The 20317-nt window shown below is 36.6% G+C and overlaps 1 protein-coding gene across 1 annotated transcript; it reads right to left on the bottom strand.

The window, feature by feature from the left end:
* Positions 1–417: 417 nt before the first annotated feature.
* Positions 418–16770, bottom strand: LOC149244233 (RNA-processing, Lsm domain-containing protein). Its single transcript, XM_089374766.1, has 5 exons — positions 16331–16770; positions 4275–4435; positions 4004–4084; positions 920–1043; positions 418–774 (listed from the first exon to the last, which is right to left on the bottom strand). Exons 1-5 carry the CDS (start codon positions 16451–16453, stop codon positions 718–720), a joined length of 546 nt encoding a protein of 181 aa, XP_089230892.1. The 5' UTR covers positions 16454–16770; the 3' UTR covers positions 418–717.
* Between the last annotated feature and the right edge of the window lie 3547 nt (positions 16771–20317).

Here is a 20317-nt window from a genome sequence, read left to right as displayed (position 1 = left end):
TTTTCATACTCACTCCATTTCCAGTTAAGTAGATCGTAAATAATAACCAGCCTAGACCTATCTTAACTCCAGAACTACCAAGTGCCAAAAGGATCAAATCTCCTTTCACTCAAAAGGGGCTTGCATCTTGATAGATTTGATCTCTCTCAGTTGCTTGGTAGATCCGGAGTTGAGATGAATCTAGGCTGGTGAATTAAAAATTCTGCACACCGATAAAAGATAATTATCATGAATAATAAATTATGGTTTTCCTTTAAAAGAAAATCAAACCCAAGGTTAAATACAAGATTGTAAAGAAGATATTTAAGGTATATAAATGAAACCTGACCAAACAATTCGAATAACATATATCAGAGTAATAAATTATTAAAGACAGGAGAGACTCATTGTTAACTTTCAAAAATTTATGATACAAAATGAAAACACACACAAATTTGGCCCTGGAATTTTAGTAAGAACTGTTGATTTACATGCAATATGTAGTTAGTACATTCCAGGAAGCCGCTCTAAGGTGCTGACTTCTCAATGCTCATATTAATCTCCATACCATTATAAATAAACCTTTGGTTCAAGTGCAATTGATTTTTCAGCCAGCACAAATAACCAGATATGGAAAACTGACCAAGGTTTCCTTCAGCCAATTATTCCAAACATGGAAAACAGATCTTTTCTCAAGGGTTCAAGGTAGCCTAATACAATAAGGTTCGGCACCAAATTCTAGCTCTCTTTCTGGCTAGTGTTACGAGCCTGCAACCTCTTCCTCTCAAATTCAATCTACAAGGAAGCCAAACACGAGTCAACCTTCTTGGCTATAACACCAATCAACCAATCATATACAACATCATTGAAGTCATCTTGCAATGTACTATAGGACATCAGAGTAAAAATCGTTAAACACGTCGTTACTAGGAAAACTAACCACTTTCTTCACCCTTTCATTGGCAGCTGAAGTACCTCCTGATACGTTTTCTGGGAGGTACGGGCTGCTAACACGTACTTCATTCAGCACAATTATTGTGGTTTTCTCCCACTGAACAGGAAGCCTGGTTGAAAATTCACATTAGAGATTATGTAGGGCATGCAGAAAATCCACTCTAAATTCTATTTAGAAATATAATACGCATATTTGAAAAAAGATGAATAAATTATAACCAACTACAGAATAAGAAAACCCATTAGTCTGATTCCAACAATTAGATACAATCTAGCACAACTAATACAATTCAAATTCAAACAATTAGGTACATTCTAATATAACTAATACAATTCAAATGGTTTGAAACCTGTCACAGGGTTTGCCGGACCCGAACCTTGAGGTTCAGAATTGGGCAAACCTCAAAAAACCCATTGAAGTTCATTCAGATTTATTCAAGTTCAGTGTACATCTTCTCTTCTTGCAAATAAAGTTCGTGCTTTATGGCAATGGTTGTGGTTTGCATTTGAGTTGAAATAGAGCGCTCAACAGCAACAGTAATGGTGATGGGAAGAGACTGGTCAATTTGTGGTTCTGCGATTGTGGTCGCTTTGAAGCAGCTAGCATTCCCTCTCGAGACAACAGTTTAATTTCTGGTCTGCAATGGTGGTCAGTTTGTGGTGGCTAACATTCCCTCTGAAAACAACATTACACCTTCTCTGCTGCACCCCGCAGGATAAATGGCTGGTATTTGTATAGATGAAAACTGGAGGATTATTCCAAATTCTTTGACATGCATTTCCAAATTTCATTGACGGATCGAACTGGAATGGTATAGACGGATCACCAGTAAAATCAATCAATCTAGGCTTGTAAGAACACACCACAATGCTACTTTTGGTAGATCTGGTGCCTCAATCTGAATAGTTATCAGCAAGCAGAACAACCACTGGAAATTGAACTGCGCCTCTAGTGGCATGTGTCGTGGTCCCATGTGTTCATGTGTGCCGTGCAATCAAGAAGATAGAAATCGTTAAATTTTATATATTGATATTAACTATACATATTAGAAAATAAAAAAAAAAAATAAAAAATATATATATATATATATATGATATAAAGTAACATATATTAAAATTATGTTTAGGGATAATTATACATTACATTAAAAATATGTGGGTAATAGTTAATAGATTTTATATATATATATATATATACTAATAACAAACCTTATCCAAACTCCCTTGAGAGATTCGAATCAAATCAAATCTTATCGGTGTCAAACCCAAATAAGAACCTGAACCATATGATTAATATAACTAATATATTTTAAATGGTTTGAAAGCTACGTCACAGGGTTCGCCGGACCCAAACCTTGATGTTCAGAATTGGTCGAACCTCAAAAAATCCACTGAAGTTTGTTCAGGTTCATTCAAGTTCTGTTTACATCTTCTCTTCCTGCAAACAAGGCTCATGCTTTACAACAATGGTCAGGATTCGCATTTGAGTTGAAATAGTGCGCTCAACAGCAACAGTAATGGTGATGGGCAGACAGTCGTCAATTTGTGGTTCTGCGATGGTGCTAGGTTTGTGGCAGCTAGCATTCCATCTCAACATGTCAGTTTGTGGCAGTTAGCATTCCATCTCAGTTTGTGGAAATGATCTGTAAAGGAGTTACTAAGTCCATGACTAGAGGAGTTCTACTAGAAAGAAGTTCACCAAAGAAATTTGTCCAAGTATGGTTGTGAAGTTTTGGTCCATGTACCAAAGATGCAATTTTGTACAAAATCAACACATGATGCAAATCATCAAAGTGGCACTTCAGCATTGTGCCATATATATCAATTGTGCAATTCTAACTTTACAGCTCGATCATACTATTCTAGTATTCAGTTGCACTTAAACTCATCATGCTACCTTTGCATGTGCATTATTGCTGACAAAGGACAACTCAATAGTTTGTTGTGTTCAGAATCCAGACAACCAACAATCGCAATGTATCATCAACTTTTCTGTCTCTTCATCTCCCTACAAGTAAGTTTTGTACATATGTATTTTAAATTGTGAATGGAGGATTACTTGTTATGGATCACAAACATACGATCCAATGACAACAAATTTAGGATCTAGTAACAAGACATTCAACGTTGTCAAATCATCCCCACAACTACACCCCTAGCACACACATGAGGATGCCGAGTAGAGATTCTGCACAACTGAAATGGAAGTTTGGGGAAGCAGTTGTATTCTAATCCCATATGAATATGGGTCAGTACATATTGGAAGATTTAGATGTTGATGCATTCCTTGTCTTCAAGCCGGAAAATATGAAATAATACCATCTCTTCATCATAACAACAAAACCACTGATATATATACCTTAGGTACACTGCCACTAGAATCTGCTGATATTAGGTAATAGCAAAAATCCATGCCAAAACCCGCAGCATTCTTGGATAGATATTTTCAATAATAACCTAGCTTTCTAATAAGCATGTACTATATTTCTGACAAAGGCAATCAATGATAAAGAATAGTGGTGAAAAAATAATTAAATATATGTGCTATGGAAAAACATTAAAAAGCATGTAAAAAATTCCTCGCAGTTGGATGTTAAGTACAATCAGTCTAGTTACGGTTGATGACTCAAATTACAAGTATCTGAATCTTTGAAGAAGCTAGACGCGACTGGAATGGATTTTAGAGGAGCAAAATATTTCGTAATATATTGGGCTATGGCTCTGGCTTCTAGAAACACTTGCGCAACCGCCAATATCAGGATTTCTTCTCATAATTCTTGTTCTTTAATAAAAAGAGCTGTGGTTTAAAATTAAGTCCCTTGAAATCTTTCTGTTCAACTATTACTCTTGCCAATAACCTTCCCAAGAAAGAAATGTGGAATGGACTAAAATGCATTCTTCAAGTGAAAACTATTCATAATTCCAACATCAATGTCTGCTTTCTGCAAAAGACTTTTATAACAATTTTTCACCATCACTTCTATATATATAGTTTGTAAAAGAAACATAAGAACAAAATAGTAAAAAGTGGTGTGGTAAAAGCTAAACAAAATGCAACCTAGAAACTCACGTTTTGGCCAAAGCGTCAAAAATACTCTGTGCTTCAGGAGTTACTCCTATTCCAATTCGCTCTGCTTCAACTTCTGCTTGTCTACCAAACACAAGAAAACGTCAGAACTATTTGAAGGAATAAAACAAGTCTGACATACCAACCACTAATGCTAAATATCAAATTTTCAACATTAGATTAGAAAGTCTATCACTCTTATTAATGCAAATGAAGGCGGAAACAACCATTCATGACATTATAGCTGGAGCAGTATTAGTATAAATGTAAATACCTCAACGCAGCTTCCTCTCGAGTCTGGATACTGTTCATGTCAATGTAAGTATTACTCAAATCAAGTGGATCCTCTTCTTGACTCAACAATGTAAAATCCTTGATAAAATTTGCCTTCAAAAAGCGAAGGTTACGGCGAGGCCCGTTGCCTGGAGATTCTTGTGCTGAATTCTGTTAAGGAAAGTTTCTAATTGGCATGTAAAAGAACCTGGCAGGCACTGTATGTACATATAACTTCTAGTGTATGAACACAAAAGTCATTTAAAAATTGTTTTTTTCCAGATCCAGAACAAAGTCACATGAACATATTATGATAAACTCTGAATCAAAGCCCAAATATTACCTCGTAATTAAGCTAAGTGTTTCAAAAATTGTGAGACTATTAACACAGTTGATCTGAGATCTTATGTTAAAGGACATAAGATAATTAAATCACAAAGTAAAGCATACTCACTAAAAAAGGCAGTGTTCCAACTTTCAATTTAAGCAGAAGAAAGTTGAAACTCTGGGAATGAATATCACAGCAAATAACTTTGGGTAAAATGCAGCATTTTTTAAGCTTTTCACAAGAGGCATAATTCAAGAAAAATTGAATAAGTGGTCCCTGGCAGCCAAAGAATATGTTAAAACAACTTTGTCAAACTCACATAATAAACATCTGTGTAGAAGAAAGCCAACTAGATCAATATCATTGGCATACATGATATTCTTTATCAACTAGTTAAATTATGAAAAATAAGATAAATAATTCAATTGTCACATTTTTGCAAATCCTGGAAAAAAATACATTAAAAATCTATTTAAATAAAATCAAATTTTAAAAAGCTAGATAACCTTTTCAATGAGAAAGTTAACAAAAATGTTCCCGCAACTTCTGAGAAATTTAACAAAAATGTTTCCGCAACTTCTGGCAACCATTTGGATGGCTCATTTTTTGTTACAAAAGGTATGCACCATCATTGTACATATTAATAGAAAATTGAAGCATTTTTTTCAAAAAAAGGGTTATACAGCGGTTCAACAAAAATTAGACAAACTCTGCAATAGAACCAACAGAGATAACTGAGATAGTAGGTACTGCATAGTTTTAAAAACCAGAACCAGTCAATGAACCGGCCACCTATCAAACTGGATTTCAGATTCAATGGACTGGTTTTATAAAATATACATAAAAATTTAATTTTTAATGAAAAAAATAATTTTAAGATTCTAAACCATGATTCCAAACTGACAAAATATGCAAATTTTTTTCATCTATATACCAGGTAAGGGTGAACATATCAAAATGGTACCGACTGCAATACATATCAGCAACAAAATACATAATCAATGAGGCTCCAAATGGCCTCTAGAGTACAAAAACTATGTTACAAGCTACTGGACCACTGGCCTACTACATAGTACAAACCACTGACCAACATGATCACTTATCAAACTCATCACCAATTCACAACCATTAAAAATGGGTTCATCAACAAGAGCTACATAAACATCATCTGGCTCAAAGTCTTAAATTACTATTTCATATTTCGGATGAAGTGGTTATGGAAGTAGGGGTTGACAATGTTGTGCAAGTGATCACAAATAATGCCTCCAACTATGTTGCAGCTAGAAAGATATTGGAGGAAAAACACCCCACCATTTAGTGGACTCATGTACAACCTATTGTTTGGACCTCATAATTCAACACCTTGGTGAAATTGAGTGGGAGAAGAAGTGTGTGGAAGAAGCAAAAATCCATAACTAGATACATCTACAACCACTCATGGGTTTTGAACCTTATGAGGAAGCACACCAAGTGTAAAGAGCTTGCTCAGACAGCCATCACAGAATTCGCAACAAATTTTCTTTCATTGCAACCCTTATTCAATAAAAAGGCAACTTCAAGAAGACGTTTGCATGTGATGAAAGGAATGCATCTCAATGGAGCAAAAAGGCTTGAGAAAAAGAGGTAGTTGACAAAGTGTTTGAAAAAAAAAATGGAGAAAGGAAAAAGAGATATTGCTATTTAGCGAGCCTCTTATTTATGAGGCCATGGATCAAGTGAAAGAGGCAATAAAGGAAACATATGGGAATAAAAGACAAAAATATCTTCTTCTATGAAGAATCATCAATGAAAGATAGAACAAACAACTCCATAGACCATTACATGGAGTTGGCTATTACCTAAACCCAAGGTACGGAATTTTAATTTTTGAAGTTTATAAGTTCTATTATTCATTAGAATTTAGAAAAGCTTTGTCTGTTGAAGAAAATGTAACTAGGTTCGGTATTTATACATATAATTTTGATCTTTGTACTTGTAAAGAAAAGAAATATTATTTTTGTAAATTATATGAATGAGTTTCTTGCCCATTCCATGGGTCTAGGAAAGTCAAAGAGTCAAAATCATGTTAAAGAGCTCTTCTTCAACATATTTGTAATGTATATGAAACTACCTAGTGTCTAGAACAGCCCTCCAATACCAACACAATCCTCTTGAAGACAAGCATGCAAAACGATGAAAAACTTTGTCATGTCAGCCAGGCAAATAATTTAAATTGAAGTCATGTCGGCTAGCAAAAAAGACACATCAGATCACTTGGTTATGTCGGCTCATTACGGAGGCATGACTACTATATATACTCACCTAGGGTCACCGCAAATGAGAGGAACAAAAATCTCGCATTTTTCTCTGAAATAACTCGGATAAGAACATGGTCTGCAACTTCGCATATCTTGAAGAAGTACATTCTCGGATGGGATAGTTAGGAGCAGGATCTTGGTGATAAGGTACAGTGATACCTTCGCATTCCACTCTAAAATCTCGGTCAAGTTCAAGGTGTTGAAACTCGAATGGGTACAGGACTGTGTCTCTTCGCATAAGGATTAGACTTCGGATAACATCACTGTGATTTCAGATGAGTGCTATTGTAATGGTTACATTCTCGGCATAAGTCTAAAGATAAGGGTCTCGGTGCTACTCTCTGCAGTCATAACCTTAAGCATAGTTATGATCTCAATGGTGACTCTGTCTCAAGGATATAATCTCATCGAAGGAGCAGCTATGGTGAAACAGTGAAGATCTCGGTGGTGCAGACACAGTGATGATCTCAGAAAAGGTGCAGTGATGATGATGATCTCAGCAATATGAAGAAGAGGATTGATGTCTTGGTCTTGGAGTGGCTCAGTTAGTCAAGGGTCATGGTCTTGTTGTTTGTCAATTGGTATCTCTATAAGAAGAATTTTGTGCAGGTTTTCCTCTCCAGGAGGGAGAGGTTTTGGCCCTGGCAGAATGCCTACATCTTGTGTTCTTGTCTCTTTGTTTTTGGTAGCTATTTGATGAAATAAGAATCACACACTCTGATAATGTCAAAAAGAAGATTGTGCTAATAAGAAAATAGTTATCAAGTCAAGAAGAATCTCATTAACTACAAGTGCCCTAGATTCTTCAATATTGTCAAACATTCAAAATCAATCAATGGAAGTTGTTTGCCTTTTGAACTTTGAAGGCACCATTACCGTAAAGATTTTGAAGCAGGTAGGGAGGTGAAAGAGAGATTATACAAATCCATTGAGTGCATGATCCAAAACCCCAAGATTCAAAACTAGATACATAGCCAACTCTTCAATTTTAATAAGAGTATTAGTTACTTTGGCATGTCTATGGTCATAAGAAGCAGAACAAAGGATCCAATAGGTAAGAAATGTCAAAGTTCTGAAATTATCTTACTTGATAAAAAGCTTCAGTCTAAGTTTCAAACTTTCAAAGTCATTTGCTAATATTTATTTTCCTTTCAACTTTTATTGCAACCTATTGGTGACCGCAGTTTGATAGCCAATGACCGAATTTGCAAAGATTTGCAATTCAGATATTGAGCCAAACACGTCGTGCTTCGAGGTGTGAACAGAATTGGAATGTTTTTTTAACCGATACACAAAGAAAAGGAATCATTTGAAGCAAAACGAATGAATATCATGGTTTATGCTCAATACAACCTCAAGTTGAGGCAAAACCAATTGCTAAACAAGACACCTGTATCAAGAAACGTAACCTTTGATGACTTTGATCCATCAAAAGAGTGTTTTTTGGGCCGATATACACCAAGAAGAGGAAACGTTGTAGCAAAAACGAATGAATGGCATGGTTTATGTTCAATACAACCTCAAGTTGAGGCAAAAACAATTGCTAAATAAGACACCTAAATCTATCAACGTAATTTTTTATGACTTTGATCCATCACCAAAGTGGGTTGTGAAGACCCAGGAACCAAGGTTTGACGACGAAAATCTTTCTTGGATGGACTTGGACCCACCTCCACCTTCAAGGACAACAGAATCAAGTCAGAATCCCACTATAGATTCTCAATTTACTAATTCTAAGAATGAAGATGAGGACCAAGACCAAGACGAGGACGAGGACGATGATTCTGATTAGCACTAGTAGTATTGTAGTTTAGAACTATGCTTATTTTTGGACTCAAAAGGCCATTTAGAGCCTATGTCTTGTTGTATTTTTCAAAGATGTATTGCACTTTTTTATTTTTGGTATTATGCGCTCTTGTTATATAAATGAGAACTTTTCCATATTTGTGTATAAATGGTTTGAATTTATATGGGATGCACAAGAATATATATGTTTTTCTTTAAATTTTGAATATTTTATGCATTTTTGGTCGATCAGTTTTTTAGTCCGATTTTTTTATTGATTCCTAATCTGGGAGGTGTACAAGTTTGATGATTGATCCAATTTTGATAACATTGGTTGGAACCACTTTCAAACAACTTGAAATGATTAATGGTAATGTTAAAAATTTAGGTAGAAATTAAGTTGACAATTCCTTTATCTTTCATTTATCCTTTTGAGGAAAGATAAAGGAAATGTAAACTTTACTTTAAGAATTTAACATTACCCTTCATTGTCAACATTGTTACGGTTAAGTTTTTTGGTTGGGTTTGGGATTTATGGGGAGGGTTAGTTTTGTAGCCAAGGGGAGTTGTTTTGGAGGGAAACAAACCCTGATTTGCTCCAAAACCACCTAAAAAACCACCTTCATGGGTACCAAACTCTCCTTACACAAGTGAGATTTGACCACAAGATTAGGACCGATTTGTAGCTAATTGGTACAAACCAAACCCTCTAATCCCATTACTTGGTTGGTTTTGTTAAACGCATAAATTGATAGGCAAAAGTAAGATAAATAGTCTGATGCATTTTTATTCACAAAGATGTACATATTAATACATATGTCTGACACTTGGTTTCATATTCCAAGAGGTCTCTTAAACTTTTGTGATTATTGGAATTCTTACACGCCAACCCTTACAAATTAGGTGTCCAACATTCTCCCCCTAAATCTGAAGGGGTGTATATGAGTCCAAGAAGAGAGCTCAAATATAAAAGTATAGCAACTAATGGTTGGATGTGCTCTCTGAAATGGCAATTTTTAAGGAAGACCACAAACCCAATGAAGTGGGAGAACTGGAGGCCTCAACTGGTGATGATTTAAGGCTGACCACCAACTCTAGAACTAAATCTTGATGTAGAACCTAGAACAATTCCAAAATTGGCTAGAAGTTGAAGTCTTTTGCTGATGGAAGTGCTCCTTTATAATGGCTTATAGATGACCACAAACTGATGTAGTAGAAATCGAAATCTTCTACCAATGGTGGTTTAAGCAACCATAAAACACACTCATGGAGCATGAATTTGTCTTTGGCTACAACTTTGAATCTAGCTATAACTGACTCTGGCTATAGGCTCTAGCAGCTGTCTATGGCTCAAGCTCACTTGATTTGGCTTTGAATCTAGTAAATGACCATCAATTCCCCCTGTTAGATAAAAGGTGAAAAGATGAAGAAATGTCAACTGCAAGATGTGTCGATACTCGAGAATGAACTCTAAAGTATGACTGAAATATCTTCTTGGTTGTTGAAGCCCATTGCCAAGATGTGATCCATCCAAGGCAAATCTTCGTTCTTGCAAGAGTCGTGTCTAGAGCATGTGTCTAAATGATGAGTGTGTTTACCACAATGCTCACAAGGGTAAAGATCAAAACGTTGATCTTTCACATGGCCAACCCAATCACAATGTTGGCATCTATAAATCTACTATGTTTGTGGAAGAGGAACAGTGTATTGAACAAGTGAAGATGAACCATTTTGAAGAAACCCAACACTTTGAAACTTGATGGATTTAGATTCTAGAATTGTCTAGAACATGAAAGGACACATCCTTATCATATCCAATACTGGTTTTTGTTCATGTTATTAATAGCTTCTTCCCAAGGTCTAACGATGGGCTTGGGAAGTGCAACTTAAACTTCTACATATTTATGCAAATCTACTCCTAAAATTGAAACTTGATGTGAATCAACCTCAACATCACTGAATTGATCAACCTCTGACTACTAATGGGAGTCAACTTCAGACTCAAAAAGAGAATTGTTCTGAACAAAACCAATTCAGAATGATACATCTTCTATTGTAGCTCATCTTGTTGTAGCTGAGATTCGAGTTGCAAGAACTCAATCTTTTCCGGTGCATATTGTAAATAGGCTCTAATATCAGAGAGACGCTTTGTTGATTTTGACAGTACTAGACTCGGCAGTGGAGAGTGTGAGCATCTAGAACCTTTAATAACTCAGTAATTTCGGCCATTTAGTTAACAACTCACATCAACAAATGAGGAGAGTGTCGAGTTGAAAATGTACCTTCTAAAGTCATATAATAAAGGAGTGTTAAGAGACCAAATGCACAATGTTTTTACAAATCTACACCAAAACTATATTCCAATCAACAATAGTTTTCATACACAAATTGTTGCATCTCTATTCTTCAATTGCTTCTCAACATGATAACTGATGGATTTCACATGATCGGATCTTTGATTGAGTATTTCAATGAGACGAGTGTTTACATTAGCAGCCCTATAAAGCTATGTTGCACAGGGACTCGTCCCCCCCCAAAATACTCACATACCCTACATACCCTACATCCCCACGTTCTGAGGACTTTTGGACCCTTAACAAGCATCCCCAAACTGTTGGGGACTTGGGGACTTGCTAGTCATCCCCAAGACGTTCCGAACAGATTTCAAGGATGTTCCAGACAAATTTCAGGGATGTTTTTGGCAGATTTTCAAGGTTTTTTGGGCAAATTCCACGGATGTTTTGGGAAGGTTTTAAGGATAATTCAAGCACAGAGCTTCAGTTTTGACAATCATGGACATTGATGATTGGACAATATGATCATTTTTTCCATTCATTTTTTTTGGAATGCATTGAATATAAAATGTTTGTACAAGTTGCAGCTCAAAACATGGGTTTTGTACGATGGGTTTCATTTTGGATTTCTAGTGATTTAGATATTGGATTTTCAATGGTAAAATTACAAAAAGCACCCTCCATGTCAATAAAACAGAAAAATACAACATTTTAAAAGGATGATCCATGTGGTTATTTTTCTTGTTCTTTCTTAGGATCATCTCAGCGTTTACATATTGTATGTGGTTTTCGAGAACTCATTCAAGTTCAATGCTTTCATCATCCCAACCCCAAGCATTGTGGAAACAATCAAATAGTTGTGAATTAGATTGAGTACTAAATTTTTAAATAAATTCCTACTCAATCCCCTTCTTAATCTAAAATATGAATTTAATATCATTAGAAAACCAAATTATTTTATAATGGTTTTCAACACAGCTATAAAAAAAATTCAAAACCTATTGAAAAGGGAATGCTTTTGTGTTTAACATAGTCATCATTAACAAAAAATATGAGGAAAAAAAACTAATATAAAGACAGTTCTCCTTTATAGATTGCTCATTGAACTTATTACAAATTTAAAGTAGTTACACTTAAGTTTCCTAAAGCTAAAGCTCATGTCTAGTAGCCAATAATGGAATGTCACTCAACGCCTTTTCAAATTGTATGAGATTTTAATTGGCGAGTGTAAGGGTTGTGCATATACTAGCTTGAAACAACTACAAATGTTAATATTGAATTCTGCATATATATATATATATATATATATATATATATATATATATATATTGTCGTCCCCTGAAAATTTGGGAGTGCGCTCTAGCCGTTCCAGGGACTCATCTCGTCCCCCCGTTCCCCCGTCCCCAAAACCATAGCTATAAAGTTGATTTCAAATATTCAATGCATAAAGTCGGCTCACTAATTATCTAATGGAGACAAATGTATATAAATGCAATGACCCCCACTGGCTTAATTCAACGATAAAAGGATGGAAATGCTCCTCCTGTAGTTTTTGTTATTACCATGCACATATGCCTTAGAACTTCGTTGATGATACCATCATGAGGATATTCATTATGATCATTATAAAGTACCTCAAGCTAAGAACATTGTTGTCCCTTTTTCACTTGCAAGTTAGTGATGCTACATTAGCTTTTGATCTACAACATACTGTAGCAACGTGTTTGTACCAAGGCCACGACCTGCAAGGGTTGGTGTTGTTGCATCAACCTTAGATGCGATGTCTACGTCGAATTCCCAAAATAAAAAAGCATGCATGTAGCAAACAAGAACAAAATTGAACCCTTAAAGCACTCGAGAATGTTCATACGAGATGATGTCACTGTCACGAGTTTAACATATGTTGTGCTAGCTAGAGAACTTTGCAGCATTTGGATTTTTCTCCTCTTGTAGTTTTTGTTATTACCATGCACATATGCCTTAGAACTTCGTTGATGATACCATCATGAGGATATTCATTATGATCATTATAAAGTACCTCACGCTAAGAACATCGTTGTCCCTTTTTCACTTGCAAGTTAGTGATGCTACATTAGCTTTTGATCTACAACATACTGTAGCAACGTGTTTGTACCAAGGCCACAGCCTGCAAGGGTTGGTGTTGTTGCATCAACCTTAGATGCGATGTCTATGTCGACTTCCCAAAATAAAAAAGCATGCATGTAGCAAACAAGAACAAAATTGAACCCTTAAAGCACTCGAGAATGTTCATACGAGATGATGTCACTATCACGAGTTTAACATATGTTGTGCTAGCTAGAGAACTTTGCAGCATTTGGATTTCTCTATGCACATGGCTTAAATGGTCATTATATTTTACCTTCTACAGTCCTTAAGCATTATCATGGCTAGGACTAGAATGCTTTCTCAAATAGAGGGATGCCCAAGTTGTCAAACTTTTGTTGATTTCTCAATGAGCATACTTGTTTACAAGTTGATTCTATGGCAGTGAGAAAAGGTGATCTTTGTGTTATACTCCAACAATGTTTTGCCTACCTATCAAGGTATGCAAACTCCCATTGTGTCCCATATCACTTTCGTAGATCTAAAGTGTCTAAGCTTCACTCATCTTGATCAATAGTATTGCCCTAACTTTTGGTCGTGTGACATATTGAGAATGCCTTATACACAACCATCAGAGAACTACCTTCTATGTGTTTTGGCTTTTGCGTGTTTTGGTAACCAAGAAGAGGAGAGACCGGGGAGAGGGTAGAGTGGAAGGAGCACACAGCTAACGTACATGAATGAAATGGGCGCAAATGAAATAAACAAAGATGTCAAGTAGAGATACCAGATTGACTGGATAGCAGAGGTCTAACACATTAGGAACAAAGCAAAGGGCGGGACTAACAAGCACTCACAGCAACAAAAATGATATGTCAGAGCCAGTAGTCTAACCAGAATGTCGGTTATGAGCGACACAAATAGGAGTTATGAGAGAGAAGGTCGATAACCAACAGTGTGACAGGCAGAGATGGCAGAGTCTCAAAGGGGCAAACCTACACCAACTTCAAGCACAGAGAGAGGTAACAAGCTTTGCTCTTACAAACATTCTGAAAGGCACAATATCAATAAGGGGAGCACTCATATCTACAAAGGCCACAAAACTAGTGGCTCAAATTGAGTAGGGCAAGAATTCGCCTGCTTTGATAACATGTTAAACACACATAAATTGATAGGCTAGAGTAAGATACATGTGATGCATTCACAAATATGTACATATTAATACATATATCCGACCCTTGGTTTCATATTCCAAGAGGTCCCTTGGACATCCGTGATTGTTGGAATTCTTACACACCAACCCTTACAAATTAGGTGTCCAACAGATTTGATGCCCAAGCCTGTCTGACGGGTTGATTTGCTATCTAACCAATACAAACCAGCCCTTCAATTTACCAATTCGGACCGGTCAATTTTTAAAACTATGGTAGGTATTAAATTCCCAACAGCATGAGTATGTAAACAGACTACAAAGAAGATGTACAATTGTAACAAAATGTGCTTAGCCTAAACTACATCATCCAATACCATGAAAGCAATGAAAACCCTGTGGGGAAAGGTAATTGATGAACAACAGTGTGTGTGTGTGGGTGTGTAATTGCAGCAAAATTTTAAAAAAGATGCAGATATACACCTTCTAGGGCCTCAGTTGCAAAAATCAGCATCTTTTAAGAGGCCAGAATTAGCAAAAGAGGTAAATAGCTAGTAACATAAAACAGCAAAAATAAACCATCCATCAAGTCACAGCTCCAATGATAATCTGATGCCAGAGAACTTTCCATGAATGGGATTTTAGCTGTAAACCTACAGAACTCTTCCTGCTTCTTCAGAAAAACCAGCAAGGCAAAACTACTCTACGAGGCAACTGGATAAATTGCTAACAACCTGACATTAAGCAGAGTGGATGTCTTAAAGTTTGGAGAGGAAAATAAGGAAAAGCAGTAAAGAACATTTAAGGGAAGTCAGAATTTTGAAGAGCATTCAGTTTTGAAGCTTAGTTGAACTTTCCTGACTAATAAACTTTGCGTCATTCTCAAGATCAACAGAAGAACCTTTAGACAAAGAATGATACCAAAAAGAATCCAAAAAACAAAACAGGGTTATTCCACTCTCAATCAAGGGAGTAATTTTATTGATTTAAAATGTATCTTAGTCTGATAAGTGTGAAATCCTGTCTTGGAAACCTACTCGATCACTTTGAGCTTTCTGTTGTATGCTACAAACCTAATTAATATTTTTTGCACAGACATTTGGACAAGAGTGCCCATGAATGAAGCCGTTTATAATTTAATTCACCGCATCCATGGACCATCAAGGTCGCTGGGACTTTCACCCAGTCTTGGATGTGGTCTTTCTACCAGCGCCTGCCTGCCCACCTTGAGTTGAACTTGGGTTATGCTCACAACATTAACCTCAGCCTTCAACTTGCCACTAGTCTGCATACGGACGAGAGAACAATTAACCTTCAACGAGCCATTAGTCCCAAATTCCATAGCAGAAACATACTTACACCTTGCAGGTGCCCCTAGTCTGCAAACCGACAAATACAGAGACTAATTAACCTTCAACCAGGCATTAATCCCAGATTCCATTGCAGAAAGCTACCTATACCTTGCAGGTGTGGCATCCTCTCTCCAAACACACGTTTCCAACACCACTTTCAAATCCCGATCATATGCTACTGATCGTAAATTTCCTTGATCAGACATCGGTTTCTTAATCACGCATCCCTTCCACTACGCAAATAGCTCACAAACTTACTTTCAATTATTAAGCTCTTTACCCCGCGCTCGGCAAAAGTGATCCATTTCACAAATCGAGCTGCTGCACCCAGAACTCCCTACGTATACCATTTTTTAAATTTCGATCGCCGCCGCTAAACCCTATAGTCCGAAAGCCTTAACTCCAGACAATGTCTTTAAACCTCTCACTCAAAATGCCCGGATTCCAGACCACGTCTCGAATCGAACCACGACTTCCAAAGGGAACTACCCTGAAAATTCAGAGCTTAAACTGCAGCCAATGTTTTAAGACCCTAGACTTCGTAACCCTAAGCAGACCGTCTCGGTAAAACAACCAACTTTCGAACCATAGATATCTCAATTTCACTAAAATCAACAAAGACCACGATTGTAAACCCTAAATATCTCTGACTCAAACCCTAAATCTTTTAATTCCGAAAAATAATCAAAACCCACTGCTGCCAAATCCTGAACATCTCAAATGCAAACCCAAAAATCATTCAGATTGACTCAAAACACTTTCCAAAAAAATGAGACAAAAGGATATGAAGAACAACCATATTCGAAGGCTTGTCAAACGTGATTACTTCGCCCTCAAATTCGTCTCCCAGGGTGGTTTTAATGTTGAGGCGGCAACCGACCGCGAAATCACCGTTCCCGGCCGCTTCCATGCTCAACCCACCACCGAAAATCCCTGTCCCCTTTGCCGCAGACTGTGATTTGCAGAGATCCGCCTTCGCTCGGCACCTCTAAAAATGTAATTTACAGTTCCATTTCTGTCGAGGGTTTCTTCGATCCCACAGCCAAATTGGCTCTGGCAATGTCTGGAAATGGCTCCAGCCACCAAAAATGCCGAGCTTCCCCACGAAGTGCTTAACAGAATAACTCGATATCTCTGATGTTTGACAATCTGATAACTTCGTGGCGAAGAAAGCGCAAAAAAAAATTCAAAAGAGAAGTTTCGTAGAGAGCAGAGTTGGCATTAAAAGCACTGAGCCTCAGGTCATATGGTTCCGAGAAAGCCATTGGGAAGGGCCAATTAAAAAGGTACGTAAGCCTTGAGAATATTTAATGTTCAGTAACTATGATCCATCTTTACCTCGCTCGAGTGAGGTGTTTTATATGATTGAAAAAATTAAATTGACATAAGTTTATGGTAAATGTAAAGTTATTTCTTATATATATAATTATTATTATTATTATTTAATTTTAAGTTTATGTTAAGTTAAACATTAAATTATTGTATAAGATCTTTTTGTTTATGGGACAAGGGACTTACTTGTGCGTAGCGATTTCACTGTTAAGTTTATGAAGGCATACATACTCTACCCCTCTAGTTTAAAGTATTATTATAGATTTATACTGGAGCTCAATCACTAGTTATCTTAGACCTACTACCCAAACCCAATGTCTTGTAGCACAACAGAATTGTCCTTGACCTCTAGATTGACAAAGCCAGACCTTGGGCCCTTTTTTATGGTGCTTTACAGAGAGAACCAAAAGTTTGTGGTGGGGTGTAGCTCTGTACATAGAAGAAAACCATTACTTCCACATCAAAATGGGTTTAGGAGAGGGAACCAACAATTTTGTTGAACTCGTGGCCCTCAAACTTCTGTTGATTTTCATTGTTGAAATTGACACCCTTTCTCTTCAAGTTTTCAGGATTCCTAGTTGGTTATCAATTGGATAAATAGCTCATATCAATGTCGCAATCAAAGGATTTAGCCCTTGGTGGATGAAAATAATTTGTTTGAAATATGCACACACTTTTTGCTCCGCCTCACAAGTTTACAAGGAGCACAAGAATTCTAAGAGCCTCCCTTCAATATATATATTAATGATCTCTTAATGCAAATATCAATTCATTCATGGAGTCACTCTCCTGGCTTGACATGGTATCAGACCTAGCTCCTCAATTTTTGGCTTCCCTTTCTGCCCCTATAACTCGCTTCTACCAATTTTTGAACTCTGTCACATCTGCCAAATTCCTACCATCCTCTGTCCTTATGCATTATATTTTTTTGTCCATGGTGTGAGTTTGTCCATTGAGTAACTATGATGTTCATGCTCATTTGCATTGAGTATGGTCGTGACCTGAGGCATGCCACATTTCATGGTGAGAGTTGTGCATTATAAACTGTTGGATGACTTATGGTGAATGTTGTGCACTGCGCTTGGTGCATTAAAGACTTTGTTGTGTTTGATGCATTGAATGCTTAAATGGTGTGTTGTTCGAACTGTGCGTTGAATTGTATATATTTCCACGAAGGTTGTGACACGTGCTAGTATATTTTGAGAAGGGTTGTGTTGAATTTTCCATATTCAATGTATGGTATGTGTTGGTCATGCTTGTATGGTATGCTTATTGTTCCATTCACCATGCATTGAGTTCCCTTTAAATACGGTGCTACTGTATTTAAAATTCGTTGAGAATTTTTTTGTGGTCATATTACAAGTAGTGGTATATAATGGATTTAAAGAAAAAGGTCATTGCATATGAAATTCATTGAGCTCTTTTTTAATGGACATATATTCTATTGGATGAAATTACATACATGGTATATGGAGGATATAGTTGGAGGGTATATTTGAGAGCTTATATTTTTAATTGATAATTTTTTCTTGAAGATATAGCGAGTCAATTTTACTGCAAAGGCATCATGTTTTTTGTTGCAACTATTGTAATTATTTTGGGCATAGATCCAATTATATGATGCATTCACTCATCTCCATAGTGGGAGTAGTTCTCATTGACAAAGAGAACTACTATGAGTAGTCCAAGAAGATAAAGCACACCTTGATTTTTAATTAGTTGTGGAAAGGAATTTAGGAGGAGGTAATCCTCCTCATAAGCCCACTTTTGACAAAGGGCTTGTCATCTGGGAAAACGAGGGCAGCAAGGCATGTGCCTTGATTGCAATATCAGTCAATGAAGATGTGAGTCATCATATTACTCCTTTTATAGATGTTTTTGGTGTTTTAAAAAAGTTGAAAGAATTATATGACTCACACTCTAAGATAAAAATGGTTCAATTGATGATCAAATTGTTTAATTTATAATTGAAGGATGATGATCCCTTTACCTTAGCCTCTTAAATAAGAGCCATTATGCATGACATAGAAACCACTGGTGTTAAAATGGATGTTCCTCTCACTGCTTTTGTCAAGGCATCGTATCCCACTTATTCCCATTATCTTGAGTCGTTACAAGTTAGTGGCAAATTTTCAGAGATTTCTTTTGACTCTCTTGTGGTCAAGTTTGTTGAAAGTGAAAAAGCTTTTGGGAAGAAGAAGATTGGTGTTCAGTCTCCTGAAGAAGTTGAATGCCTTGCACAAAAAGAGAAGAATCGGAGATCGGATTCTTCTAGAGGAAGAGGTGCTCGAAGAGGACGAGGAAGGAAGAATTTTAGAGGCAAGGGGTAGACAGTTCCAAGGAGAAAGGTCTGATCTTCATTGCATACGGTATACCAGAAATGGTCATGATGCCTACCCATGTAAGCTCTCATGGGACATAATTAGACAAGAAAGGGATGAAGAGAAAGGAAAATCATCAAATAAAGGGAAAGGAAAAGCACCCGAGTATGCTCATTATGTTGTGGCACATTGCAACATTGGAGTAATTGAAGACTTATTTAATGCATCACTTACTTCATGGAAAGATGCTTGGTTGCTTGATTCAGGTGCAACTTGCCACATCACTTTTAGAAGAGATTTATTTAAAGAATTCACTGACAATGTTGATGGAGCAGTATACTTTGCAGACAAGTCAAAACTCAAGCCATTAGGGCTTGGCACCATCATGCTCAAACTCCTTGGTCTTCTAGACTTTCTTCTACATGATGTTCTCTACCTCTCGAAGTTGAGGAGAAACTTGTTGTCCTTAGTTCACATCCACTAGTAAGGACACTCCATTCACATATTTGATGGCAAGTTTGAGGTCAGAAAAGCATCATATCACTCACTTGTCATGCCTAGGATAGAAGAAGAAAGACTTATGAAGCTAAAAGGAACCTCTACTCGTGCACAATACTTTTCATGTGGTTCTCATTGTGATGAAGGCACACTTCCATCAAGTCTTTTATGGAATGCTATATTTGGACATTTGAACTATGAACATCCTTTGTTTGTTGAAGAAAAATGGTGTTATTAGTTTTCCAACAATTCTTGGGAAACTTAAGCAATGTGATGCTTATATCTCAGGAAAGCACAACAAACAGTCTTTTCGTGATTCTCATTCCAGAGCACATAGAAAGCTTGAACTCATTCATTCCGATTTATGTGGCCTAATGCTTGTTCCTGCAAATGGTAATAAATACATGATGACATTTATTGATGATTACACTATAATGTGTTGGGTATATTTATTGAAGAACAAATATGAAGCTTTTGAAACATTCAAGAACTTTCATGCATGGATTGAAAATGATGCACAATCTCATATTGGCTCTATTTGTACTGGTAATGGAAAAGAATATACTTCAAATGAATTTGAAAACTGTCTTCGCCAGCATGGGATCAAACATCAAACAATTGTG

The sequence above is a fragment of the Pinus tabuliformis genome, chromosome 8, assembly GCF_031772625.1.
Source record: "Pinus tabuliformis cultivar Carrire ecotype Pingquan chromosome 8, CPIR1, whole genome shotgun sequence".
Lineage (NCBI taxonomy): Eukaryota > Viridiplantae > Streptophyta > Pinopsida > Pinales > Pinaceae > Pinus > Pinus tabuliformis.
Note: the sequence above shows the minus strand (reverse complement) of the source record. Positions and strands in the feature narration are given on the sequence as shown.